Source organism: Molothrus aeneus, chromosome 10 (genome assembly GCF_037042795.1).
Source record: "Molothrus aeneus isolate 106 chromosome 10, BPBGC_Maene_1.0, whole genome shotgun sequence".
In the NCBI taxonomy this organism is placed as follows: Eukaryota; Metazoa; Chordata; class Aves; order Passeriformes; family Icteridae; genus Molothrus; species Molothrus aeneus.
This window is the reverse complement of record NC_089655.1, coordinates 18,707,545-18,734,480: the sequence shown is the minus strand read 5'-3', so window position 1 is coordinate 18,734,480 and position 26,936 is coordinate 18,707,545. Positions and strand designations below refer to the sequence as shown.

Genomic DNA, 26,936 nt, shown 5'->3' with positions numbered 1-26,936 from the left:
ATTTGGGGAGAACATATGTTTAGAGAGTGTCAACTGAACCTTTTTTCTTTCAAATCTATCTCAGTGTACAGTAGGAGGAGAAACTTTTCCCTAAAATGAGATAAAAAGAGTATTTATATTGACATTGTAATAAAAATTATAGCTCTACCAATTTCTCTGTGAGAAACTATCTGGAACCCTCTGGAAAGTGTTCCCCTACATATAAAATATTAAACTGATGCAGATCAAGCACTATATGAACATGAAGTGAGCATTTGATAACTCCTCTGTGGGAGCTTTCAGTGCTATTGCTCTCAGATTGTGCTTAACTTTAATATAAATGATGGCAAAGTGCTGTCGTGGGTTTTACCCAGTGTCTTCAGAATCTAGGATGCTACCATAAAAGAAATGTGTATAATCTGCTTTGTGTGTTAATAATAAGCTACATGAATCCATGCAGTTGTTGAGAATTTTGACTGATTTGGGTCTGACCTATACCCAGCAGCTGGACTGAGGTCACTGCACTTGACCTGTTTTGTGGGATTTCTGCCACACTAGCGAGCAAAAATCTCTGATGGCTCTTCCCTGGCACATGGAAACCTGTTCTGCTGTCAAATATAACACAGGCACAGTTTGTGGAGGGGAAACCCCAAACTGCCAGTGCCTGTACTCAAGTTTCCTCTGCTCTCTGCTCTGTGGATCCACCAAGCACAAGGCAAGAAGGAAAATAATGGAAGATCATGGATGGCCATGGCCAGGAGCAGCCCTTGTGCTGCAAAGCACCAGTTTCATTCTGTCATTTGCAGCAGTGAGCAGCGGCCAGATCTCAGCATCCTCATTAATTCACCCTTTGTCCTCTCACCCCTCTGTGACTTGCACTCGTGAATGAAGCCACGAGCCCTTGCTGCACACCCAAAATCTGATGTTCCCATTTAACAAGCAAGGCATTTGGGCTTCTTTGCATAAACATTGCTAGGTGCTTGTATGCACTTACAAGGCAATAATCTGACTGCAGCTATTATCCAATTAAACTGACAGAACATGACAGGAATAATAATATTAATGTAATAACTCCAAGGGAGAAGGTGTTAGTTAAACACTGTCTGTATCCCAAATACTTTTAAAACTTCAAGAGTTAAGGAGATTTTAATTTTATGTTTATTTTAGGAATTACTTGGTACTGTAAGGTGTAAGTCAGACACCACTGTTAGAGTTTGCAAACACAGATGAAGTCTCATAATCAAAATGATGCAAAATAAGTCCTGATCAAAGTGGATTTTTTTACTTTCATCTTTTTTTGCTTTTCCAGAAGTGAGTTTTGATCAAAACCAAATGATCAAATAACACAGATTCTGATCCACTCCTATGGCATGAGCTGATACTAATTATGGCATTTGTGACATTTATGTAAGAGTGGAGCTCACAGTTGTGTAAGGGCCAGGTTGATTGACAGTGTGGCATCTGAGATTTTATTTTTATTGCTGTGCTGAGTAGGCCAATTTGAAAGGCAATTGGGTTTGTACTGGGCTTCCAATTCAGAAATTGTGCTGGAGAGGAAACTGTAATTGAGAAACCACAGTTAAGGTGACTGTTTGTGTTTGGGAAGAATGTAAAGGGAAAGGACTTCCCTCTGCTTCCTCTGGTCCTCTGTAACAGATTGTCTCTGATGCATGGCCCAGTGCAATGTCTTGAAAAATTTGCATAAATATTAAATAAGCAGCTCGATGATATGTAGTAAATGACTATTTGAGGGAAGAAAGCCTCAATGTGATGGATTTTCTGGCTTGCAGTGACAGATCTGATGTCATGCTCTCTGCTAGAGTAGTTACATTACTTCATGCTGCTGGCACTGAGAGATCCCAAGCACTTCCATCAGTAGGGAAGACAGGAATAGCTTTGAGAGTAGCAATGTTCCCTACAATGTTAAATTAGATTGGACCCCTTGGACCCCAGCTGCTTCTGTTGTTTGTCCATTTATTTTTAGGAGACAACTGGGTAGATCTTATGATTATCTAATTATTAAGAGTGAGATTCAGTCTTGCAAGGAGGTAATCTTAAAGAAGATTTGTTTGTTGGTAACAAGAGTTGGGCACAAAGCAGAAGCTGATGCTGACTAGTAGCAGTGTCTTTAGTTGACTGGTATAACTTAAGCAGATATTTTGAGACATAAAATCACTATAGTATCTGTGTTTTTGTAGGGAATATCAATATCAATCATATCAATATTACGTAGGGAATAAACCCTGTGTCCTAGGCTGAGGAAAATGTATGTCAAATAAATTCTTAGTGACAAATCTGCAACAAGCACTAGACTGCCTCTGATTTTTCCAGACAGCATCACTTCTATTTCACAAAAGAAACTGCTGAGAATGGCTAAGACAGCAAAACATACATATCACCCAGAGACATCAGCACAGTCTACCTGCCCTCTGCTGACTGCTTGTTTTCACATAATTCTGCATATTTTTGCATAATGGGCATGCTATAATTTCTATGAGTACATTTTCAGTTTAGAGATTTTAAAGCAAACCTCTCTCTCAGCCATGAAAATCTTCTTCCAAAGCTGTCATTACCACGAAGTTAGTGCTGGGTTATACAATTAGGAATAACTAATTAGACAAGGCAGGTAACAGTGCTAAAAACACCCCAGCCATGTGCATTTGAAGTGAATGATGCATCCTGTTTAGCTGGGAGTGCACTGGGGAATGCAGCTTGTCTTCCTCTTGTTTCTGTCAAGACTGCTTGGCTTTCTGGAAGATGCATTCTGAACAGATTCTCTTGGTCTCAGCTGAGGAACTGGAGTCTCATTCTTTGATTTGTGCTGCTGCCACTGGAAGTGGTCACTGTCCTCTGCCACCTTCTGAATCCTGCCTGGGAATTGCTTGGAAGAGTGCACGGGGCTAACAGAGGGTGAAAGCCTGTCAGGGACCATTATGGCAGCCCAGCAGAGATTGTTACAGTCCAGCATCCAGGCCCTTCCCCTGACCTTTTACCAGCATAAATAAAACCTGTAGGGCAGCAGCATTTAGCCTAATTTCTCTGACTCTCTGCTCAGGATTACTGCCTGGAGGTTGTTAGCCATGTATGAGTTATTATTTTAAAAAGAGGCTAGATTTGGAAAAATGAAGCTTGAAAGCTCTTTGAGGCTTCTTTAATATAACTGCTTCCTAAACCTGAGAGGTGGGAAAACCCTGCATGTTATGCTGCTTTCTCTGCTCCCAGCTCAGGATTGCTCTCCATGACTTGGAGTTTTTGAACACCACTTCTAAAGCAGACAGACAATGTGTTTCAGGAAGATTTATGGTACAATTGCAGAATACTGGAGCATCACAATGAGGAGGCAGCAATGTTAGGATTTGCAATGGAAAATGTAACTTGTACATTTGATTAAATTGCTGACCAAAAACTGGTTTTTGTTCCAAAAGTATGGATTTGTCAGATAGTTTCCCCATGGGGGACTGCTGAAGTCTTCTGTAGATCAGCCTCATTCATACTCTTTCTGGAGTTGCAAATGCCATGTTTCCTTCAGGCACTGGTGTTTGGAAGAGGGAAGGAACAGACTGAAGGAAAAAGGCAGCATTATTGAGTGGGATTCTGGAGGCAGGAGATGGCTGTTTGTAGAACCAGCAACAGGCACTTCACTGATGCAGCAAGGGGAATAGTCTGCATTTGCTCTCACAGGGAGCCTGCTGATTTCCAAGGCACCTAGGGAGCTAATTTAGGTGCTGAAACTTAGGTCTACAAGTTCTGATGTGTTTTACCTCTCAGTCTGCTGTGTAGAACTGAAAAGTGACTTCCTTCAGTAGCTTTCACCATTTACAAGATGGAGATAAAACTACTGACCTGATTTCCAATGACATTCTGGAAATCAGTGAGAATTGTCTAAGATACTTTACTGACAAAGCCTCACATGTGTCAGGAGGGCAGCAGGTACAACACCTGTCTCTGCAGCACCTCAGTGACCCTGGAGATTGTCCACCAGCCTCTACCCACACCTGGGCTCCCCCCTCTGCCACCCACTCCTTACTCCCATCAGCATTTTAAGGCAGAACTCTTTCACCACTGTCACACCTACCCTTCTCTGCATGTGTATGAATGAGAAGCTGTGTGTATTTAGTGAGTATTTTTCGATTTTTTGCTAAGTTATCATGGTGATAAATAGAAGAATTAAAGGCACTCATATTTATAACATACTCACAGACCAACAAAACCAGAGAGCTCTTTCTTCTTTCTCCTGATCCAAGGGCCTGAGTCCCAAAACAACTTGGAGGAGACCACAGGGTAGTGTATACAGGCCATCTGTCTACAAATCTATCAGCTGTGGTGAAATTTTGCAATAATTTTCCTATTAGGTACAATGTAGCTTGAGGTTCCCCATGTATTTTTCAAAAGACACTAAATCTTTGGTGATTTCAGTTTTTATTGCATGTATGTGTAGAAAACAAGCAAGTCTTTGCAGTCCACTGGTGAATGCCTGCAAACTTGGGAATAATGGAGTTAGAGACATTCCCTCTGCAGCTTTCTCAAGCTAATCTCTCACCCCAACTTTCATTTTGTTTTTTTTTTCTCTCAGTATCTCTTTGCTCACTACTGCCAGCCAGAAAAACAGGCTGAAGCTCACTATGATGAAGTAGCTGGGTCACTGCAGAAAGTGCTGATGTCAGCTGTTTCTTAACAGGTTGAGCTGTTATTTTCCCACATAACCCTCTGGATGTGCTGAAACAATAGATTTTTTTTTAGTCTGGGAATGTATGTACATCTTGGACTGAAGCTATGGGTGTGCCAAATAATTTTTAATGGTGCTGGATTAAGTATTTCCTGTCCTATGCCTTAAAAACTAAATAACTGGCTATATTGTAGTAGCTAATAATTCCCACTATTTTGAGATATTATTTCAGATTATATCAAAGTATCTAAGAGAAGAACTTGACAGGCATCAGTGAATTTACCCACATGATTGATCTCTCTCAGATGGGTTGGTACTGTCCCTGAGGTGTTTTTATGAAGAGAGGAACCAAGGCACAGAGAACAGGGGACTGTATTTACAGGCACAGTGAACCTTGTGTCCAGTGAGACTCACTCTTCAAACACCTTGGGGACCCAGTAAAAGGTCTTTGCCAAGCTGACAGCACACCAATAAATATTGGTATGAAATGTGGATTTACTGTTGATTTGCCAGCTCTGTGGACGTACAGGATAACGTCCACCATGACACCAAAAGTTCATGTTCAAGGCAGAGGGGTTGATAAGAAAATATTGAAGTCCACACATAGAGAAGAATAACTTTTAGAATAGTTTTGGAGATGATATTCTGGTGTTTGCTGGTAGTTTTAGACTGATATCATAGATCTTCTTTAATTTTACTCTTCTGGTTACGTATATAAAAGTACATATAGAAATAAAAGCTTGCTTTTCAAAAATGCACTTAGAATTTTGGCCTTAGTGATTACCTCTAGTGAAGATACAGCTATTGATTTTCTGGGGACAAAAGTACTCTTATTATGTAGAGGTTACAGTCCTACAAATTTTCATAACAACACAAAATACTTTTCCATTATAGGTCTGGTAGCAAGGGAGAATGGAAATTTTTTTGCAGTCTCTTTCTGTGACCTTCCAAATGATTCTGCTAAATCCTGCATTTATCTGCCTGAAGCATTAGTCATACAGGTAGCCTATTTAGAAAAGTTCTTTACTTCTTTTATTTACAAATGACCTAAACTTCATGTGGAAACAGATTTTGATTTATTTCTCTAGTTCATTCTTAAATCTGCCATTGGAGATTAGTCACAAAGTTAAAGCCACATTTCCCAAGTACCTATGGCTATAGAGCTGAGTATGTTCAGAAGCATCCAGGCTGGAAAAGGTTCCTTACACAAATAGCTTTATTTCCCACAAGGCTCACATTATCTTCCCAGCTCTACACGAAAACTTTATTCTTTAAATACATTTCATATTTTAGATAAAGCCAGAAATCTTTCAAGACACTTGCACTTCAGATTGCTGCACTGATAAAATAGATAGGGATTTATTTTAAGAAGTTTGAGAAGAGTGCAGCCTCTGCAGTGTGAACTGCAGCAGTTGTGGCCTTGCCCACTCATTGCCACGAGCTCCATGTGCAGATGGATGCCAAGGAGCAGAAAGTTCCCCCAGCTGCAGGCTGGCACACAGAGCTGCTGCTCAGGGTTGGAATGTCTGAAAAAATGGTTGTCTTCCTTCTGGCATCTGCCATTCTAATTTTTCCTTAGTGCTTACAGCACAATATATACAGGATCCATAGCTCCAAGTGAAAAGATAAAAGGTTGTGTCTCATGGCAGGGTGTTCAAGCTATTTTGTTGGAGCCATTGGAAATTTGCTATTTCTCTCCATGCTGTTTGATGTATTGCTAAGTCTCAGGCACTGAATTAACTCCAGCTCACAGCCACTCCATACAGAAAGCACTTTAGACACTATTTTTTGTGGGAGGTGATGGAGTGAAAGTGGAGTGTGTTTAAAAGAACATGCACTATTGCTCAGTAAAGTGATTTTTTTAAAGAACAGCTGTATTTGTTAACTCACAGCCATGAGCAGTTAGCTCTGACTGACTTACACGGGGCAACCTGGCAGAATCCAACAAATCTGACATACTGGGAATCACAAACACCTCACAGGCTGTCTGGGCTATTGACATATCCCATTCAGTCTCTGTGAAAACTCTCCAGTATAACCTGCTATGCTGAGCTGTCAAAATGTTATTTAAATAACACTGATGGATGGCATGTAGGAGACAGGCCTCCCTTAAGCAAAACACCTGGCACTCTGAAGCTATTGATAAAGCTTTTATTTTATCATAGTATTTTTAAACTGTAATTTCAACCCTAATTGTATTTAAAGTAAGCCTTTAAAAGAGATTATCTTTCCCTGGGAATTTCCAGGTAACAAGTGACACTGCTCTCCACGTGGAACTGTGGAGCTGGTCACACGGCAGGACACAGACTGACGCGGAGGGACACTCTGGAAGAGCTGTGCTGCCAGAGCAAAGGGTCAAGCATGAAGGAGCTCCTCCATCAGCTTCCAACAATGCCTCAGCAGGCACAGAAGGACCAACATTTCTGCTGAGTACTCAGGGAACCCAGGTGAATCCTAAATCAGCTCAATGTGGCATTAATGCCACATCCCAATGGATCCAGTCTGCCCTGTCAGAGAAGTGGCCAGAATTCCTGTCTGGGGCTTCACTGCTGGCATTCCCAGCTGAGGGGATCTGGGTGGATTTGCTCACACACAGAGCAGAATGATGTGTCTTGATTAAGGCTCATTTGAATAGCTTTGTTTTGAGTAAATACAGCTGCAAGGGAAAGGTGCACGCACACAGTCTTGTTGGTGAATTATTAAGTATCAACTTTTGCTGCTGGATAAATACAAATAAAATAACTGGGAGGGAAAAAAAAGCTGTTGGTCAAAATGTTAGAAATTCAAGGTAAAGCACAGCTTTAGCTTAGTCAGGCTGACAGCATCCAGGCAGAGATTCATTTCACTCTGCTGAGCCTGTTCTAAATAAAACAAGTAGGCTTTGCTTCATAAACAAGTGGATTCATCCACTGAGTCTATGAAAAGGAATTTTTTTTGGCCTTTATACTGTCATGAAGATATAATAAAAACATCCCTTAAGTCCTAATCCAGCATTAAAAAGATATGGTAGATGTATTTTGGTTTGAATTAATGATACTGAATAATTTCTGTGAAAGGAAGTAAATATACTGTCTGAAATATATAAGCTTCTGAAATTCAGTATTTCTTATCTGATTAGTCCTGATAAATATTCAAGTATTTAGTAATGTACTTTTCAGGCAAGGTCACTCTATTTCTGTTTTATGTGTACACAAAACATTTCCAAATCAGTGCACTGCATTTTGGTATTAGTTTCACAGAAATTACTACTATTTATGCCAAGAAATGAGAAGGGAATTAACCCAAGAAACTGGTGTCTTGATGGAGTTAACAGGATAGAAATGAATCCAGAGAATGCAACTGGAAAGCATGAAATATTGTTTTAAGTTCTAGGAGTATTGGCTTGGTTATCATAAATAAAGCAGAGCAGTAGGGGATATTGTATGTAATCTCCACTGAACAGGGAAATGATAACTTGGTGGTGGAGTCAATGCTTCTGCTATTCTGACCTGTGTTTATCATTACCTTGATTTACCAGCACAGTGCAATTTCCCCTTTCAGTCTCCCTCTGGTCCTTTCTTGGCTTCTAACATTCTCCTGGAGAGAGGATTGTCTCCAACTGTAGTCTGTTCAGTGTCTTTAAATATTGATTATTCTTCCCAAATCAGGACACATGCTAACCTATTTCTTTCCCTGACAAGTACAAGCTTCCTTGTCTTTTTCTTCCATTCTTAGTATGGGTAAAAATGGTTCTTCCATGTTTTGCAACTGGTTAAATAACCTTATTACCTTTCCATGCATAAGAGAGGAGTTTCTTATCTGCAGCCTTGCCCACATCACTGTTAGGGAGAACTATTTCCAGGCTTAGAGACTGTCACTCCCTGTTGTGTTAATTGGACTGTAAAACCCCTCATTGGCAACAACTTTCTGAGAAAATGCTAAAATAGATGATCAAACACCTCAGAGGAGGTAAGACTACCCTTTGCTTACTGTAATATAGATATGCACACTCCTGATACACATGTGAATAGATTTTCTATTTTCTCTCCAGAGCAGCTCTCCTGTTTCGTGACCCAGCTGTTTTCTAAGAGGTGATCAGAAGTCCCTCCCACACGGCTAGAGGTGAAATCCTGGCTCCTCTAGAGGCAGTGGACACTTTTACACTGTAAGCTCATTTTGTGCCATGTACAGCAGGAGGCTGCTGATGCCTTGAGGGTTTTTCCTCCAACTCCTCCAAGTGCCACTTTAACCACTGTAAGTGAACTGGAAAACTCAGTGGGAACAAGTGGGAACAGAATCTTCTGACTGATTCTTTGTGTGCTTGTTTGCACAGCTCCTGAGTGAGCTGCATGCTTCATGGCTATAAATGTAATTTCAAGCCTTTTTATTCCAATACAGCTTACCTGAGAATTCTAAAAATATTATCTGCTTTATTACATTACTCTAAGGTAGTTTCTAATGTATTTTGTGTGTGTATGAAATAAATATTTTGTTGATGCTAAGAATACTTAGAATAGTCTGGAGAATCACTGCAGGAGTATCTTGAGCAAGTGATGGTGGATTTTTGTATCACTTAAATCTTTAAGCTTGAATTAAATGCTTTTCCAGAGCATGGGCTACTCCCATTCAAAGGATGATGTTGAAGATCAATTGTGTCAAGTGTGTGATCAGCCTGTATTACGTTACAGTTCACATGAAAGGTCGATAAACGGATCCTCCCAGCCTCAAAATCTGTCAAGGTGTTGGAACACAATTTTTTTTTTGTAACTTCAAGTGTGATCCAAATGTAAAAAACATTTGCTAGTTTTGCTATTAGTCATGCACCACAGTCTATGTTTATAGTCTTTTAATCAGTACAATGTCATAGTTCCATGGGAGCTTCTGCCTAGATTTGTTTCCAGCTGCCCACTATACATTTTTATATAGGTGAAGACTTAAACTAATAAAAATTTTGGGATGATCAGCTTCATTTTTCATTTTTCCAGGAGGCTGAGGTTCTAGAGTAGCTAATATGTCTTCATTTCCCTTACAGCTGTTGTTAAATTGGATTAGAATTTAATTTGGAACTCTTTTGTGTTTTCTCCCTTGGGACCAACCATATGGAAAATCATAAAATAAAATACCTTGCTTGCAGCAGTGAAATAACTTTCAATAAAAAGGAAAGAATTGAAGCAACTTTACTAAGTGACTAGCATTGTTCAAATTAATTACAAATGATACCTAAATGAAATTTTAGAAGTGGCTGTCTATATCTACTGAAAAGAACATGTTAAGTGAAGCTCTACCTCTTAGCAGAGTAAAGCAGAGTACCTCTTTAAATCATAGAACAGTTAATTCATTCATTCTTCTACATGTCAAATGACTGACTAGAAAAGAAAACACTCCATGAGGATGAACAGTATACAAAGGAAAATACTAAACAAGAATTTTTTTTAGTAACGAGAAGAATTTTAGAAATTTGCAGTGAGAGAAACTTGGGTTTGCTCTAGAGAATAAACCACAAGTAAACAGGAAGTGGTGGCTGAGGGCTGGTTTATGGCACCCTTACTCCAAGAAAAATCTTGCTCCATTAGCAGCACCATTAAATCCAGCAGTGCTACTTGTACAAAAAGCTCATTTTTGTTCCTTTAAGTTGTCACAATCTGACGCTACAGGAATAGAGTTTGTAGGACAGCCATGAAATGTTTTTCCATCGCTGCTCATCTGCACATTCATAATACATCAGAAATACCTTTTTTTTAGCTCTGTATCTATTCTTGGCTATAAGATTTTGATAAAGAATTCACACAACATCCTGCATCCCTGATGTTTTGTTCCTACCGCTCCCCAACTGTATCTGTCTGCATGTACCATTTCGTTATGTACATCTAAGCACCGACGTGGTCAAAAGGTTAATACATTGCAGGGGAGGAGGAAAGGGTTCCCAAAAGGTTATGAGCCTCCCTAAGGACTTCACAGCAGCCATGATACTTATATTCCTTTTAGATGGTAATATTTGGCAACACACTGGCATGCTTATATTATTATATATGCAATTTATATTCCCCCAGTTTGCTCTCAAAGCCTTGCTGTTCTGAAGCAATCTACTGCTGGGTGACAGAAGATCCAGATCTCGCTGCTCAGCCTCTGAGTGTTTGGAAATGACCCTCTTTTTTCAAAGGTGAGAAAACATTCTGATTCCTGCCCCTTACGCTCTCTCCTGCGAGCCGCCCATTTCTGACTCCCTTCCGCATTCAGTCTCTTTACCTCAAAACACAAAATCCTCGTAACAATTTTTTCCCCCCCAAACTTACCTTGCAGTATTTTGGCAGCATATTAGCTTGCACTGGACTTTCTTCCCTGGAGCCTGGCATCAGAGTCCAAATGAGGTCATTAATCTAAAGGAGTGGAGTGGTCTCATGCTAGCCCTGGTTCCGGAGGGCTCGGTCCCGTTCCAGGCAGCTCTGCAGCCCGGGCTGAGCCAGGCTCAGGCTCCCACAGCAGGGCTGCTAATGGTCAGGAGTGCACAGCTTGAGCACTGCTGTGTCAGTAGCAGGAAGCTTTTACCGTGCCTGGGTTCCTGTCAGTGCTACTAATTCAATCACTTACATATGCAATAAATTCACATGAAAAATTAACAAACACCTAGCTGGCAGCAGTGCCCTCTGTTCATTCTCTTTTTCCTAAAAAAGCAATGTAGCTTTCTCTTAAAATGATTTGATTTAATGGTTCCTTTATTTCAGCATTTTGTGAAAAAAATACCTTTATTCCTAAATAGCTTCTCAATATAAATCCGTGACATTATTTTATTTAGCTTTTGTTATTAATACCTTCCATCAGGTTCTCTTCTAATTACATCTGTATCATCCCTTGAACTAAAAGGGACTGTGCAGATGTCAGGATGGGGTAAAGCTAAGCAGCTTGCAGGGATCTATTCCACTCAAGATCTATTTGATTTGATTCTATTTTCCATCTCCAAGATCCACCACAGATAATTTTTGGTATCATTAGTAGTAATAGCTCTAGAGGCAGTGCAGCCTAAAGAGGAAGAAGGAACTTGGGACTCCTTTCTCCTCCTAAACAAGAATCCCTAGGGAATTGAGGTCCGAGGATCACATCTTTCCTTATTACCTTTGTTGAGAGATTGCTGGTGCTCCCTGGAGAGCTGGTCTGGGATTCTACAAGCAGTAGCCTACAGCTCACACAGTCTAATGACAAAGAACTGTGGTCAGAGCTGAGAGCAACTATAAGCAAATACTGTGGTCTTTAACAGCAGGTTTTGTTGAAACTGTCATTCCTAACACAGCTTGAGAAAAGAGGGTGAAGTGAATGTACACATCCCCTGCCCACGGGGCAGGCTGAGATTTATACCAGCTGTTAAAGCAGCTGGTGACCACAGTGATATTCAGGATGCCTTTGGCAGATTCCTCTTCCCATAGAAGTGCTCCAGCACCTGGGGCCATATGTGTCAACTGCCTGGCCCCTCTCACAGCTGCTTTTTGACACTGTAATAAACTGAGAATCACATGGGTAAGGATTTGTCCCAAGTAAAATAAAGGAATTAGTCTTAAATTATTTGAAGTTCTATTTGAATTTTTATTTCTGGTATTGGTCAGTGACTACTTGAGAAAAAAGCAGTGAAATTTGCTTTCTCTTTGACAGCTATAAACCACTTTGGAAAAAACCATTCATTTTTTTGTGTAATGGCAGGAAAAAAACCTTATTCCCCTGCTCAGTAAATTTAGTGATATGCTTTTGCATATCTTTGTCTAGCCAATATCCAGTGACCTCACCTATCTGGAAACTCTTTTGCTGGTGTGAGTCTTGAAATTCTAAGATCTGAGTAGCAGAGTGATGCTCAGTTACTACAGCACGGAACTGATAATGACCAAGAGCTGCAAGGCTGCAGTGATGTTATCAGATTGTGATGGAGTGTTCAGGGACATCTGTCTCCCTGATACATCGTGGGATGCAAATCACAGATATGAGATGGGACAGGAACTCCAGAAATCAGATCCTGAGATACTTTTATGAGCCTGAATCAATCCAGAAGTGATTTTCTGACTCAGTACAGGGAAGGAGCACTGACACTAAGATGTGGCTTTGTGATCCCTTCCAAAAGAACTGTCCAAAGTGAGTTCAGCAGTTTTTCCTGACTAGGACTGCAAAACAGAGTTCTCTTATTTAAGACCACATACTCTAAATAATAACCAATGCATTTGTTTCTGGAGCTCAGGAGAGAAAAGTGAGCTGGTGGTAGTATGGAAAAAGAGCTTACTCCTGACTCAGCCAACGTCAGGGAAAATATCCCTGCTGGTTCTGATGGGTTCTAGTTTATATCCTCATGCACACAAAATTTGGTTATTATTGAAATAAATTTAAGCTTCTTGTTACACAATGTTGACACAGCTGGGGATTTCCAGCCTGCAGTGCCCACATGAATACAAGGTGGTGAAAGGCTTCAATGTCTCCAACATGAGCCATTGAGTTTAGCTGTATGGGGGAAATACATTTTCTCTGATTGTAAAGGTTTTAGATGAAGCAAAAACATGAGTTCAGCAGAGTGGGAGACTTGATAAGAAAGCTGGCAGAGAGAATATTCAAACTTTAAAGCTCAGCTCTACTCAAAATAATGTTTTGGACTTGGCAAAGTGGTACAAATTTGTCACTGCCTGTGTGGGTCTCCTAGCAGAAGGTTACTCAAACTGTGAATACAGTCAAACCTTCCACAGCTGTAACAGGAAGACTTTTGACTTCTTGATGTTGAGTATTTTGGTTTTTCTGAACCAGACTCGGGGTGTGTTGCTGCTGAAGTCACAGAAATTTGAGAATGCAATTTCTGAAAGACTTCTGAAGAGGACTCAGAGGGGCAACAGAGAGGGGGCCTCATTCATTTGTATAAATATCTAAAGGGAGGGGGTCAGGAGGATGCACCAGGCTCATCATTCTGTTTGATGGTGCCCAACAACAGAACAAGAGGCAATGAGCAGAAATGGATGCACAGGAAGTTCCATCTGAACATGAGAAAGAAATTTCCTGTGCATTGGAACAGATTGCCCAGAGGGGATGTGGAGTCTCCCTCACTGGAGACACCCCAGAACCATCTGCACACAACCCTGTGCCATGTGCTCTGGATGACCCTGCTGGAGCTGGGAAGTAGCACCAGGTGATCCACTGTGCTCCACTCCTGAACCATTCTTTGATTCTGTTATGACAAGGAAGGTACTGTTCCTTCCTTGGAGCTTCAATCTTCTGGTCTCATAGGCAGCATGTCATACCAAATCTCTCAGAAACTGACTGTGTTTCATCTTAAAAGTAATTTGTTTTTTTGCATCCACTATTCCAGCTGGAAGGCTACTGGAAGTCTTGATTGCTCTAATGATCAGAAACTTTCTTCTAATTTCCAACCTAAATTTATTCACAGCTGGTTAATATCCATTTGTTTCCATGCCAGTTTTGTTCTTAGCTAATTTAGTTTTTTCCATATCTGGTGTTTATCTCCCTGATGCATTTACATGCTGTGATTATGGTCCTGCTGAGCTGTCATTCTGCTCAATGAAATAAGCCAAAATCTTTTGGTCTCTTCTTGCAAGACAGACTTTCCCTTCTCCTTGATCATCCTTCTTTGGAGCTGTTTCCATGCCTCCCTTCTGTACAAGATTCTCAACTGAAAATCTGCTGCTGGCATTGTCAACTGGCACTGATATTTTCCTGACTATTCTGGAAAAAACTCTTCTAAAGCTAGATCTGCATCTGTCTTTTTATGGATGTATTTTATTGACAACTTGCAGTCATTATGTGTGTGCAAGTCGTTCTTCTCAGTAATTCCTAAATGATAGTCCATGGCTTAGGGTAGGCTTTCCGTTATTGATGATAGTGTTAAATGAAATTGTATTTTTATTGCTGAAGTACAGACAGGTCCCTCTGTGTGGTGACTGGAGCTCAGCAGTACTGAATGTTTCCCAATATTGACAATGTTTTCCAGCACTGAGTAATCAACAAATGCAGTCACCATCTTCCTGCTTCTTGTGTGTTTGTGGATGAAACATCAGAAACAACCGCTTCCAACAGTGATCCACAAAATCCTTCCCTCTTAAACTTTCCTCAGTCTGACAGTCCTTCTTTTAGTGCTCTATTTTTCTTTTCCCCATGAATAAGTTTCCTGCCTTCTTTACAGATTTAGTGCTATTCTTTACCTTCTCCAACTTCAATAATAATTTCTTTTGTAACACCATAACAAATGCTTACCAAAGATCATATAGATCACGCCCACTATAGTTCTCTTGCCTAAAACCCCAGCTATGATAACAGAAAATGCTGTCAGGTTAGTCTGACATTATGTTTTCCTGGCAAATTCAATTTTTTTTTTTTTTTGGGTCTAGATTTGTTTAGTTCTCTTTGAAATCTGTTCCCTAAAACCTTGAAGATTACAGATAGCCATATGGGTATCTGGTCTGTTGTCTTACCATTTTTCTCACCTTATCTTAAATCTGGTCTCTTTTCTGTTGTTCTGTTCACATTTGTAACTAGACTATAATATATTTTCTACCAAGTCTTCAATTTAATATAACACATTTGTAATAGCTGAAGAATTCATACCCTCTTAAACATTTTGGTTTTGCACCATAAATTAGGTTATCCATAATACAGATGCCACTTTGAGTATGTTTTACTTCTCCTCCCACTTTTTCATGAGAAAACAAAAAAACCTCCAATGATTGTTTTAATATACTTTAATATATTTCTAAGATCCAAATAAGCTTTACTTTAGGCAACTTGCATATTTTCCTTCTGCCTATGAGGGAATATCTTCATCCTCTGTGTGCTCTCCATACTCTGTATTAAGGCATAACCTCAACAATATAAAAATTGAAAGTATTAGTTGTGAAGCTTCTTAAAAAATTTTTGCTCATTTTCTTTGGGTCCAAGATCTTAATGTAACCAACACCTTTGTTTTTCTGCCTTTCCTGAACAGCATGTAACCCTTTTTTGTGAGTATTACATGGATCATTGTTCTTTCACTATTTCCATGTAGTATCTACCTGTCTTCTAATAATTACAATTTCTTTTGTTTGCACAGGTTCAGGCAATCCTATGCATCTCTTCTAGCTGTATATAACTTGTCATGTTGTGTACATTACCTGGATTGGGTAGAGTGGTAATATCAACTGTTCAGAACAAAACCACCAATCACTTATTTCCTAGTTTCCATACTTTTGCATTGTTTTCTCTGTTATACATAATAATTTCCCCCCCACTTTTATTATACATTCTTTCTTGTGTTCCTTTTTCAAAGCCTTCTAAAATTGTCCTGGTTCTTAAAAGGAGTGTTAGACAACAAATAGCAAAAGATGAAAGATGTCATCTGCATCTCAAGCCTGCAACTGGAAAATTACATTCCTTGTTAAACTTCATGAATGACAGCAGAAATAACCTGTCACTTTGATGAGACACATGTCAAGCTGTGTTTTTTATTTTATTAATCATTTCTGTCACATTTCTGTCATTACTCCTATAACAATGGTGTCCAAGGCCATATTGAGGACTAAGGCCACCTCCTACCTAGCATAAATAATATGAATCTGTACTTTTGTTTAAAATATTATTTTTTTCAGTTTTAAGAGTTTCTGACAGATTATTAACCTATCAAAATGTGATGTTTACTCTCAGTTTTACATAATACTCAGAAATACTCAAAAAGCTTCTATTTATGATTATAGTCTTTGTTTATTCCTACATTAATATTAGCAAAATTGACCACAGGAAATTCTGTGAAGTTTAACTCTAATATTCAGCATTACTTATTGAGAATCATATTTCTGTATTTCAGGCCAAGCTTAAATGGGCAAGTATTTCCCCTCAACTGATTTTTAATTAACAGTGAATAAGAGTTCCTAGACCTTTTATTGATACACCTACTAGTCAGAAAATGCAGAATTTGAAAAGGCATTTTGTGTCAGCTTCCCTACCCCTATCCAGGAAATGCTTTATTGACTACTTGACACTGTAGCTTTGGAACCCGACTGGTGACATTGGGAAGACAGAAATTAACATGAAAAAGACATGGAAGCAAATGACTGCATTTTTTACAACAGTGTAATTTCAAAGTAGATACACTGATATAAAGGTTAAGATACTGCTGGCTCTAAGGTTGGGGAGGCAAATTTCAAAGTTTGTTTCCTCAGCTTTTGAAAACTATTAAAGTCTATAAAGCCAAATGATTGATAGTAAATGCATGTCAAAATAATTCTGAAGCTCTCATTTTTAAATGTCAGTGGACAAGAGCATCTGAATTTATGTATCTCATAACAGCAAAGTCCTAATGTAATCAAGGAAGGTAATTTGTCTAAATTAATTGCACTGCACTTTCCTTATCACATATGCTTCTGTTGTTGTTCTAAATGCATAGATGTTATTCTGTTCTAAATGCATATTTTATTAAAAAATGCTGTCCAAAAGTGTTGGTAACTTGTATTCCCCATATTGGGGTAAGAGGTGTAAAAAGGAAATGATACCAGATGAACATGAACACAAATGAACCAGAAGACAGCAGGCTGCTCTAAGAAAGTGAACATGAAGCAGGAGAGTGCTCCACGTTTCACAGGGAAACTCACAAACACTTTATTTAGTGTGGCTCTTTTCCCCTAGGGATTGCCAAAATAGAGAAGCATGTGAGAAGACTGAGTTTATGTGTACAGGTCTATCCTGCAAACATTGTAGATAAAATTCAGGTTTTTTTTTTTTTTTTAAACTGGCTACTTCCCTTCTATTGGGAGTCCCCTATTGCTTCCTAATCCTCACCCAGCTTGTGAAGAGGGAGCTCTGCTGGTAAGAAATCTTCCCCCACCAGTTCACCTCCCTCTAATGATGTGAGTGAACCACTGCTCAGGGAGCAGAACCTGGCTGTGGAACACTTTTGTTTTGTGCCCAAGGGGTGCTGAGGGGGGACTCAGCCCCTGCTGCAGGCAGCAGCCATGGGTGGGTGATCTGGCTGCCCTGCCCTGGGCAGCAGGAGGGAAAACACCACAAACGTGGCAGGAGACAAAACATCTCATGAAAGCCTTCAAACTCCAGCAAGGAGGAGAAAATCAGCAAACAGGACAGTGAGAGGAGCAGCAGCGGCAAATCAAAGTGTCATGGTAGGCAATGGAGAAGTAGAGGAAGAAAACTTAATACTTACATCTGCTATGCCAACCTGCAGAAGTTTGGCACAAAATCTTTATTTGAGAGGAGCTGCAGCAATGCTGATACATGATTAATTGTGCAAAATTCGGGAAAATCCATTCAGGGGCTAACATGAAACTTTGGGTTGCGATTTGTATTTTTGGGCATGGGTAAACTGATGAGACATGGATTTTTTTTTCCATTGCGTATAATGAGTTTCACTTACTTGATATTTTAGAATTTACTTTATTTATATGCAAATAAACCACTGGAAGTAAAACTAATGTACCAATGACTCAGAACTTCAAAAGCCTGAGAGCAGAGCAATGAAATGTTAGACTGTTTATAATAATTCTAACCTGGCAGAAAAATTTGCTGAATTTGGTCTTTATGATCCTTAGGCATTTTATTAGAAATATTACTGGACAATGATGAAAATCCATAGCTACAGTAAGTCACCTTCTAGTTTACATGCCATTACTCTAATTTGGTAGACAAGTGTTTCTCTCAGTTTTGCATCACCTGTTTCTGAAACAGACTCTGCAAAATTAGATTCTGTGATACAAACAACTAATACATACTTTGTGTGCTGGGTAGATTATTTCTAAGTACTATTTCAGTGCTTTTACCTTTTTCATTTTCAACATTTGCAAAAAGAGTAGCAAATTGAGCTAGATAGAGGCTTTTAAATGGACCTGGTTTGTACACCAACACTCCTTTTTTTAAAGCTTGCTTAGAAACAAGATTATTTTAAATTACAAAATAATCTAAAGCCAAGTTATGAGACTGCATTTTCTAAAGTCTAAATTTCTGCATGAATTATTTTTTCCATCATTTCATGCCTGTTGTTCTGTTAGCATTCAGAAACACATAATCACATAAGTGATTATATGCAGGTGCTTTTATTAAGAGCTCTGGGTGTCAGGAGTATCCAACTCAAATCTGACTCCGGCCACACATTCGAGATGATCGTGTTTTTATATTCTATCGTTATAGAACTTTCATGTTAATTATTAAACTCATACTGTTCTATTGTATACATAGATTTCAGTCAAGCATGGCTTCTCATGGTTCCCCCTTCAATTTCTAACATAGTTTCTCATGATTCTTCTTATGATTATACAATAATTATATTTAGTTACTAAACAATCATCACATCTAACAATTATATCATTCCTCATACTGCTTACGCAGGTGCAGTGATCTGAGAAAACACAAAGCCTAACATTTTCAAAGTCTATCTTTAACATTTTCCAGGGCTCCACTATCAGTTCTATTTGAACAATTCATCCTGATACAGCTGGTGGACTTGTATCCCAACTTTTTATCCTCCTCCTTTGCATAGTAAATTGTGAAAATAATGGTAGATTAAAAAAATAAAGTACAGCATGGTTCTTGAGTAAACAGTGCCTCTTTGGTGAAAGTTATACACTGGGTTTAGACTAACATTTATATTAATATATGACAGGGACTACACTAGGGGCTGTTGTTTTTCTATTTTTTGAATGAATTTAATTCCAGAATAGAGGGGTGGATCCTTAGTTAGTTAGTAAAAGTTCTTCCTAATTTACATCCAGTAAAAATACAGCATGAGCCAAGAATTTCTGAGCCTTTGCAAGATTTTCTACCAGGCTCTTATAAAACTGCTCAACAGCTTCAAGCAACGCTTCCTCTACCGGCATTGCAAATGCTCACAATTTTTACAGTTTCAGTCTGTGCCTTTGCCAAATGCAATTCATCATCTACTTTCTCTGAATTAACTTCATTCTATGAAAGTGAGCTCATTAGTTTTACCTTTTTTCAATTTACAAGCAGTTCATAATCTGCTGTTCAAAACTTGGTAGGGCTGCTACTGAAATACTGGAAAATATCAAGGCAAATTGGAACACCTACCACCATAAAGACTACCCTAGTGTTGTGAGTACTTTTTTAGAAAAGAGTTGTAATAATAAAATATTATCAGCTTATCACAACGTAATTTTATATAGGATAGGAATTATGATTCATAGACACCACTAGAGATCAGTTAGGATTCCAGCCATGTGCCCAGATTTTTAAAATTTTGTAGCTTAAAGTTATTAAGTTTATGTTGGCATTAACAGCTGAGCAGAGATTCAACTTAGTATTGAATGGAATTTTACATTGTGCATATTCTTTGTGGGCTGTTTTATTAATGTAAAAATGCACATTACTTATTTTTTTTTATTCATAACTTTTTAATAGCTTGGGGTTTATTTACTTTAGGTAGCAGTGTCACCAACACTGTTGCAATATTTTTAATAGGTTTCCAAGTAAACCAAAATGGGCTCTGCATCTGCAGCTCATATTGAGACTGTTCTGCTTCCCTTTCCTCAGTGAGTTAGCTGTGTCTTAAATGTTGACTAATCAGTGCAAAAATGCCTTTTATAAAATATTTAGCAATACTTTTCATGCCCACTAAAAGATGTGAAGCCCTTGAGGTTCCAACATGCAAGAATTTTCATGTACACATACTTATTTTTTTGTAGACCCTCTACGAGCATATAGGTGTGTGTTTGACAAACTGAAATGAAACAGGAATGATTAATATGGATCATTTCATGTAAATAGGAAATGCCAATGGCACAATGTTAAATATCACAACACAAGAATTAAGGGCATGAAGCTGATTGCCTATGCAATTAAAAGTTTAGGAGACAACTATCTGATCTGGAACTTGGCCAAGGCATCTTGACTAATAAGGCTGCTCCTGCAAAAAAGTGCCAGAGGAATTCTGGTACCCCTGTGTGGTCAAGATTTCTGCTTTGTCTAAATTAAGCCATCTCAAAACATAACACTGCCATATATAAAATCCCATGCCAACATTTGGCAAAGCACTTCTTCTGTTCAAGCATTTGTGCTGGGGAAGGCTGACTAAATACAGCATCAGGGCAAACAGTTTTGAAAGCATTTATTTTGAATTTCATAGGAAGCCAAATGCTGTGCAAATCTCATTCTGTGACTGAAATTTGCCCCCTGCTCATTTATAGTACTTTCATAGAAGTCAACAGGAGGACTGGTATCAGGTCTATAATATACTGTAAAAACTTTAAAACATTTTATAATTGGTTGTTAAAATGACAGCAATTTGAGAGCAGTGATTGGGGGTTGAACTCAGCTTATGTTCTGCTTCCATCTGGTCGGCTACTGTTCTGTTGAAGATGGAAAACCACACACACAGGATTGCACACATTATCCTAGGAGACAAACACTCTCTTTCACCTGTACAGTTCAGCATTTAGACTTGGCTCTTCTGCCTTATCTGTGAATTCCAGGGTGTGCTCCTGTATCCATCAGGCTCCATCCTGTCAGAGCCTACATCTACTGAATTAAACAGGACTTCTTACATAACTGAGGTTGTACACTTGTGGACAAACAACCCGTGCATCTCATCTGAAGTTCTCTCTCTCATGCAGAAGCCTCACCCCCGTGGCTCAGGAGGGGCAGCTGCTGCCTCAGGACCCAGGGCAGTCCCTGTGGTCACTGTGCAAACCCAACCAGCAAACATGGAGAAATCAAAGGTTTAATCTCATGAGGATGGTGAGACAGCTTTGAAAGAGCTCCTGTGGCACTGCATTTCTCTGCATCCTCGTGCTGCTCGTGGTGCTGGCTCTGTGGAAGGGCACTTCACCTCTCTCCTGGTGTTTCACCTGAAAGCATGTGCTGCACAAGTGATGGCAAAAGCAAATCCTACAGAAAGGCACCTGGAAATGTGAAGGCAGGACATACCTTCCTGTTAGATGTTTTAAACTGACTTTGAAATTTTAGCTTAGGACCTCTTCAGTATTTCTGTGTTGTGAGGCTTCACTTAGAAACCAGTAAGGAGAAAATCTAAACCTAGGTCTTTGGAATAAACAAAGTGATTTTCTGGTTTTTGGGGAAAAAAAACACAAAACCAACAAACCTAATCTGTACTATAAACAAAAAATTAAGAAGAGATACACACATTATGGCCTGATGTGGTAAAGTATTTTCGGTGGTGGACTTCAGCAGAGCTTAAATACAAAGTATATTTCATCTACACTTGCACAATTTACTGAGCTTAGTCAGAAATTCCCCACTGAAGCTGATAATGATTGATGCCTCTCAAGATAGGTAAAACCCCAATCTCTGTAATTATGCTTATTACCTTGTCACGGTTGTTAAGGTTCTCCCCTTTTAGAAGTATTCCAAGAATTAGCTGAGTTACAGCAGGTTATTAGTGAAACAGGGCTCTGCAAGCATCTTTCAAAATAAGGGGACTATGGAATTAATTCTGCAGATTTTACTTTTATATCTGAGAACAGAACACTAGGAAAAAAGGAAATGATTACTGGAATTCTAAATCAGATCCTACATTTGACCCCGGTAAGTTCAGAAGAGCGATTGCTCTAAGGCGTGCAGGATCAGGTGTTAGATATTGACCCATCATTTTGCATTTGGATGTACCCAGTGCAGTTTACCCAGCTAAACACCACCTTCTCTTCAAGAAGTGTAAGTTCTATTAAGGGCTCAGTGCTTTAAAAATCAGATCATTTTTGCTTAGGAGTCCAGGGTGCTGACCTATGTGTCTGACGTGATCCACCCAAACTGGGATGGGTTTATGGTTCACCTTATTTTAGGTAATAGCAAATAGCTCTTCCTAAATTAGTAAAAGTCTCAGAAGTAGTCTTGGATAGCAAGAAAGAACCTATAATGCTTAAAATGTGCTGACTTTTTTTTTTCTTTTTTTTTTTTCATGTATTTGTATGGTAACTTGGCCTATGTCCCAACATGGTTTAATCAACATTACAGTAGATCATCTCATTGCAAAGAAATTAGCTTTTTATTGTCTTTGCCTGACTCACTTAAAGGATCTAATTAAGGATATACTAAACATGAAAATCTCTCCTAAGGCTTTAAGCTTTGTAGATGTTATCTGAAGCTCATTAATGCTTCCTGTTAGGACAAAAATGTATTCAAAAGTTTGGATGATGAACTGAGGTGGGCTTTTGTATTTAAAAATTATAAGTGTACTCAACAGGAATAGTATTTTTACCTCAGCATGCCTTTTAAGATAATTTAGTTATAATTTATTTATATTTGAGCTGGAAAAATAGAAGTATTTTGAAAGAAAAAATTAAAGAAGTACACCAGTCACTACATATTTGCATGTTTTGACCTTATTTCCTATTGCAAGTTTGACTTCAATCTTTGAATGACTCAGAAAATTTACAGTGCTGTGAGACACCTCAAGATTCCATTAGATTCCCTTTTATAAAGTGCTGTATGTCTGTTGAAATCTTGCAAGATGTCACTCACAGCAAAGAACCTCTGCTTTCTTAAGGATGTAAATACCTATTTGGCAACCTCCCATTCAGCCGCATTATTTATAGGATTGGTTTTGTGTTTTAACCTTATTATCAGAAATAAAGGGTAACATGCATACTCTCTCCATTGATTTCATCTCATGTTAAAACCTGTTTGCTCTTCTGTTACAAGCAGTGCTATGTCACATTATTTATCACTGCTGCTACCAGATAACACAAACATGAAAGAGTAACCGGTGTCATTCAGCTCTGGAAGGCAGTGCTGGATCAGAGTCCTGCCTTAACTCATCTTCTGACACTCCTGCTGTCCCCATGAGCACCCAGCCGGGGTTTGAATGCTGTGCAAACCAATCACAAGTGGTCAGCTCGCACCTCCCGAGGCTGCAGTTCCCCTCTGAACAGCCTCGGTGCTAACACCACACACAAGGCTGGTGCCTGATAAAAGCATTTGATTGTTCCTGGCGGTGAACACCAAGCCAGATTGTTGGGTCAAAGCAAAGGAATGAATCTGGGAGATCAATGAAAACCTTTACTCCACTTTGATACTCCCTCCTTCAAAACAGACTTGGCTTTCCAAGGAAGAGCCATGTGAAGGAGAGCGGGAGTCAAGGTTAAAGCCATCAGGTCCAAGGCAGTGGAATGTTTTTATCAGGGAGGGCTGTATTCTGCCAAGGCAACAGATCAGTAGGATCATCAGACAAGATTTCTGCCTAAAATGTTGAAGTCTCTTTGCCAGGTGTTTGAATTCATTCTACAAAGTCATTCCGTGGCTTAGCAAAATTAATCCTCATCCCGTGTGGGGAGGGAGGAATAGAAATCCATCCCCTTTAAACACAACACGCTGAGCAAATCGACAGTTTGAGTGTGTTGTGAAACCTTTGCAGATTTTGCAAAGCAAGTGCTCTGTCTTTTCCCTAATTGTTTGCCCTTCACTTGACATACAGGAAGAGATGCATCAAGAGGATGGCAGGAGACATGTGTCACTTAAAGCATGCCATAACAATGTTTGCCCTGGAATACTCCCTTGAATCTGTTTGAACAAGCAGGCATCGCACACGGAAAAATACACAGAGAACTTCACCTAGTTACAAAGTTGACAGAACCCCTCTGCCATCCTCCCCCGCCGAGCAGCGCCAGCCCCGGGCACGCCGCTCCCTTCGGCCCCGAGCCGGAGCGCCACGGTCACACCGCACCAGGTCACTTGTTGCACAGTGCCAGGGTGGCATCTCCCCTCCGCTCAGCCCACCGAAACTTCCCGGAGCCGCGTTTCCCGGAGCCCGCCCGGAGCTGCCCGAGCGCGGCTGCTTACCTGCATGTGTCCCTGGTACATCCTGCCCGGCCGCCCGGCTGCCCTCAGGCCGGCGCTGCGCGGGGGGCACTGCTCCGGCCGCTCCACTACAAGAAAGCAAAAAAAAAAAAAAAAAGGGGAAAAAAAAAAAGGCAAAAAGGACAAAAAAAAAAAAAAAGCCTAACCCTGAACGAGCTATTTTTGGCTAAATAGCAAAATTTGTCCTGGCAGCTCCTGTACTGGTTTCAGTAAGCCAGAGCTGTTCGGCGCCCTCCTCTCGCCTCGCTGCCTGCGCTTCCCCCCGTGAGGCGGTGCCGGCGCTGCCCAGGGCAGTGCTCGGGGGCGCTGGGCAGGCGGGCGGACCCGGGCAGGGCTGCGGGCGGCCGGGCGGGGAGAGCCGCGGGGCGGAGCGGGGCCGCCGCTGCTGCCGGGCCTCGCCCGCCCGCCCGCGCCGCGCCTCGTCCCGCTGCAGCCGCCCCGGCCTGGCGGCCCCGGCCCCGGCCGCCCTCCCCCGCCTCCCGCCGGCAGCCCCGGCCTCCTTCCCGCCCCCCTTCCCTCCTCCTGCTTCCTTCTCTCCTCCCTTCTTCCCTCCCTCTCTCCCTCCGCAGGGGGAGCGCGCAGCATCCAGGGAACGCGCGGAGCCCCGCGGCCACCGGGCGGGTCCCGCTGCAGCCGCGCTGCCCCGGCCCCACCACCCCGCCAGGGCTGGCGGCTCCCGCTGCAGTCATTAAAAGAAAAAAAAAATACAAAACAACGCGAAACAAAATAACCACAAAAACCCTGCTAAGCATAACAGCAAAAATCGGAGCGTCCCGGAGGCAGGACCCGGCAAAACCTGGATGTGGTCGCGACTTTCGCTCCCCGTGTGGAAGCGGAGGGGGCGCGCAGGGAGCGGCTCCGGCGCGGGCGCATCCCGGGAGCGGTCGCTGCCCGCGGAGCGGGAGCGGCAGCGCCGCGCTCCCGGCCGCAATTAACCGGGTTTCAGCAAAAGGACCGGGCCCTACCTTGTGCTCTGCGTATGAAGAGCGAACGTGATCTCTTGTGATTCCCAGAAAATGTCAGGAGACTCCTGTTCTGGCGTGGTAGTAGCGCTTAGTAGCGTTTTTCAACGCTTGCCAAAGACGCTTGTTATATAGGCAAAAATCTGGCACCGGCCCGTACGTGCAAAATTCTGACCTTGTAAACTGGCACAACAGGCCTGGCTAAATCCTGATGGAGACACCTGCATCATCTTGGATCCAGCTTTTTTCTCTACTTCGCCACCTCAAACCTGAAACTCCCCATCTGCTAAAAGGAGCAGCTGCTTCAATTTTATCGTAAATTTCTGTCCTACCCAGTGTGTCTATATTCAGTAGCACAGAAAACCTCCAGCGCCTGGAATTTGCTAGATTGTGTAATTTCTTGGCTCTGAGCTCTCAAGTTTCACTATTAAACTACACAAAACTTTATGATGCTTTTGATAGACCAGAGCAATCCAGCATTAAATGTGCTCCTGTACTAGAGCAATGCAAAATAGATTTCTTATTCCTGAAAGCAGCACATTTGTATCATCACAGCTCTCATTTCAGCTGACTAAAAAAGCCTTTTTGAAGTGCTCCCATTCAGCTAAAAAAATGGGGTTTTGCAGAACATGAGTTCATAAAGTCTTCAGTGATGGCATAAGCAAAATCTATCCAATTATTTTTTTCACTTAGGCTTAAGAGTTTTATCTTTTAGATAAATAGCAAAAGTGACAGTTCTCTTACATCCAGTGAATATGTACCCAGCTCACTGAGATTTTCAGAGCAGCCGAAGAGTTTAGCCATGTATTGGTGACAAAAGGAAAGAAGAAATGATTTTTTTTTTTTGTCTAAATCCCTTAAGCTGCTTTGAAAACCTCAATTAGGAGCTGATGAGCTTAAAATACATCTTTGGGATTGTCTATACGTGTTAGACTTATATTACTGTAAAATTTCACAAAGGGTGACTGCACTTAGGTGAAAATATCAGATTTGAATTAGCATGGTTTCATTTAAAATACATGATATGGAGAACAGATTTTCCAGATGTAAATATTTGGCTGCTTTTATATTTTAAGTATATATATATTCAATTTATAAGTTCAGATCCAGATGAAAACAACCAAGTCCTATTTAAACTTGGAGCCCTGATGTCTTTGCTGTTTGTTGAGATTTATTAGACTCTTAAGCTTTTAGTAATCTCAAAGGTGCAATTTTTCACTCTGACTGCAGTAGATCCAGAGTGTCCATTCCTGTGTCAGTGTGCAGGTTTTCTAGAGTAGCTGAATGTTTCTAAGGCACTTGAAAATACCTTTTCCTTACTGGTTTTTTTATTGTTATTGTTGCTTTAAGTCTGAGGCTCCTGTGTTTTTCTCAGGGGTAAAACTGCGGGAAATTTGTCAATGCCAGTGTGTAGCAATATCTCCTTTCTCTAAATCTAAGTATTTGCATTGTAACTTAAATTTTTTCTACAGGGTATGAAAATCACACTTATAGTAGAAGAGTTGTTAATTTAGCAATGGTTATTCATGCTGTGTTATTTGTGAGTGCAGGACAAACATTGGTAGAATTTGTCA

General features: G+C 40.4%; 1 protein-coding gene across 5 annotated transcripts in view; it reads right to left on the bottom strand.

Annotated features, from left to right (window-relative positions):
* Positions 1 to 24,473, bottom strand: part of PEX5L (peroxisomal biogenesis factor 5 like) — a 102,494-nt gene extending 78,021 nt beyond the window's left edge. For 4 of the 5 annotated variants that reach the window (XM_066557049.1, XM_066557051.1, XM_066557050.1 and 1 more), the window contains exon 1: positions 24,383 to 24,473. In XM_066557049.1, the coding sequence (XP_066413146.1) occupies positions 24,383 to 24,403 (21 nt within the window). In that variant the 5' untranslated portion in view covers positions 24,404 to 24,473. The remainder of the gene's footprint in view (positions 1 to 24,382) is intronic. The other variant, XM_066557053.1, reaches the window with a different exon arrangement.
* Positions 24,474 to 26,936: the final 2,463 nt, after the last annotated feature.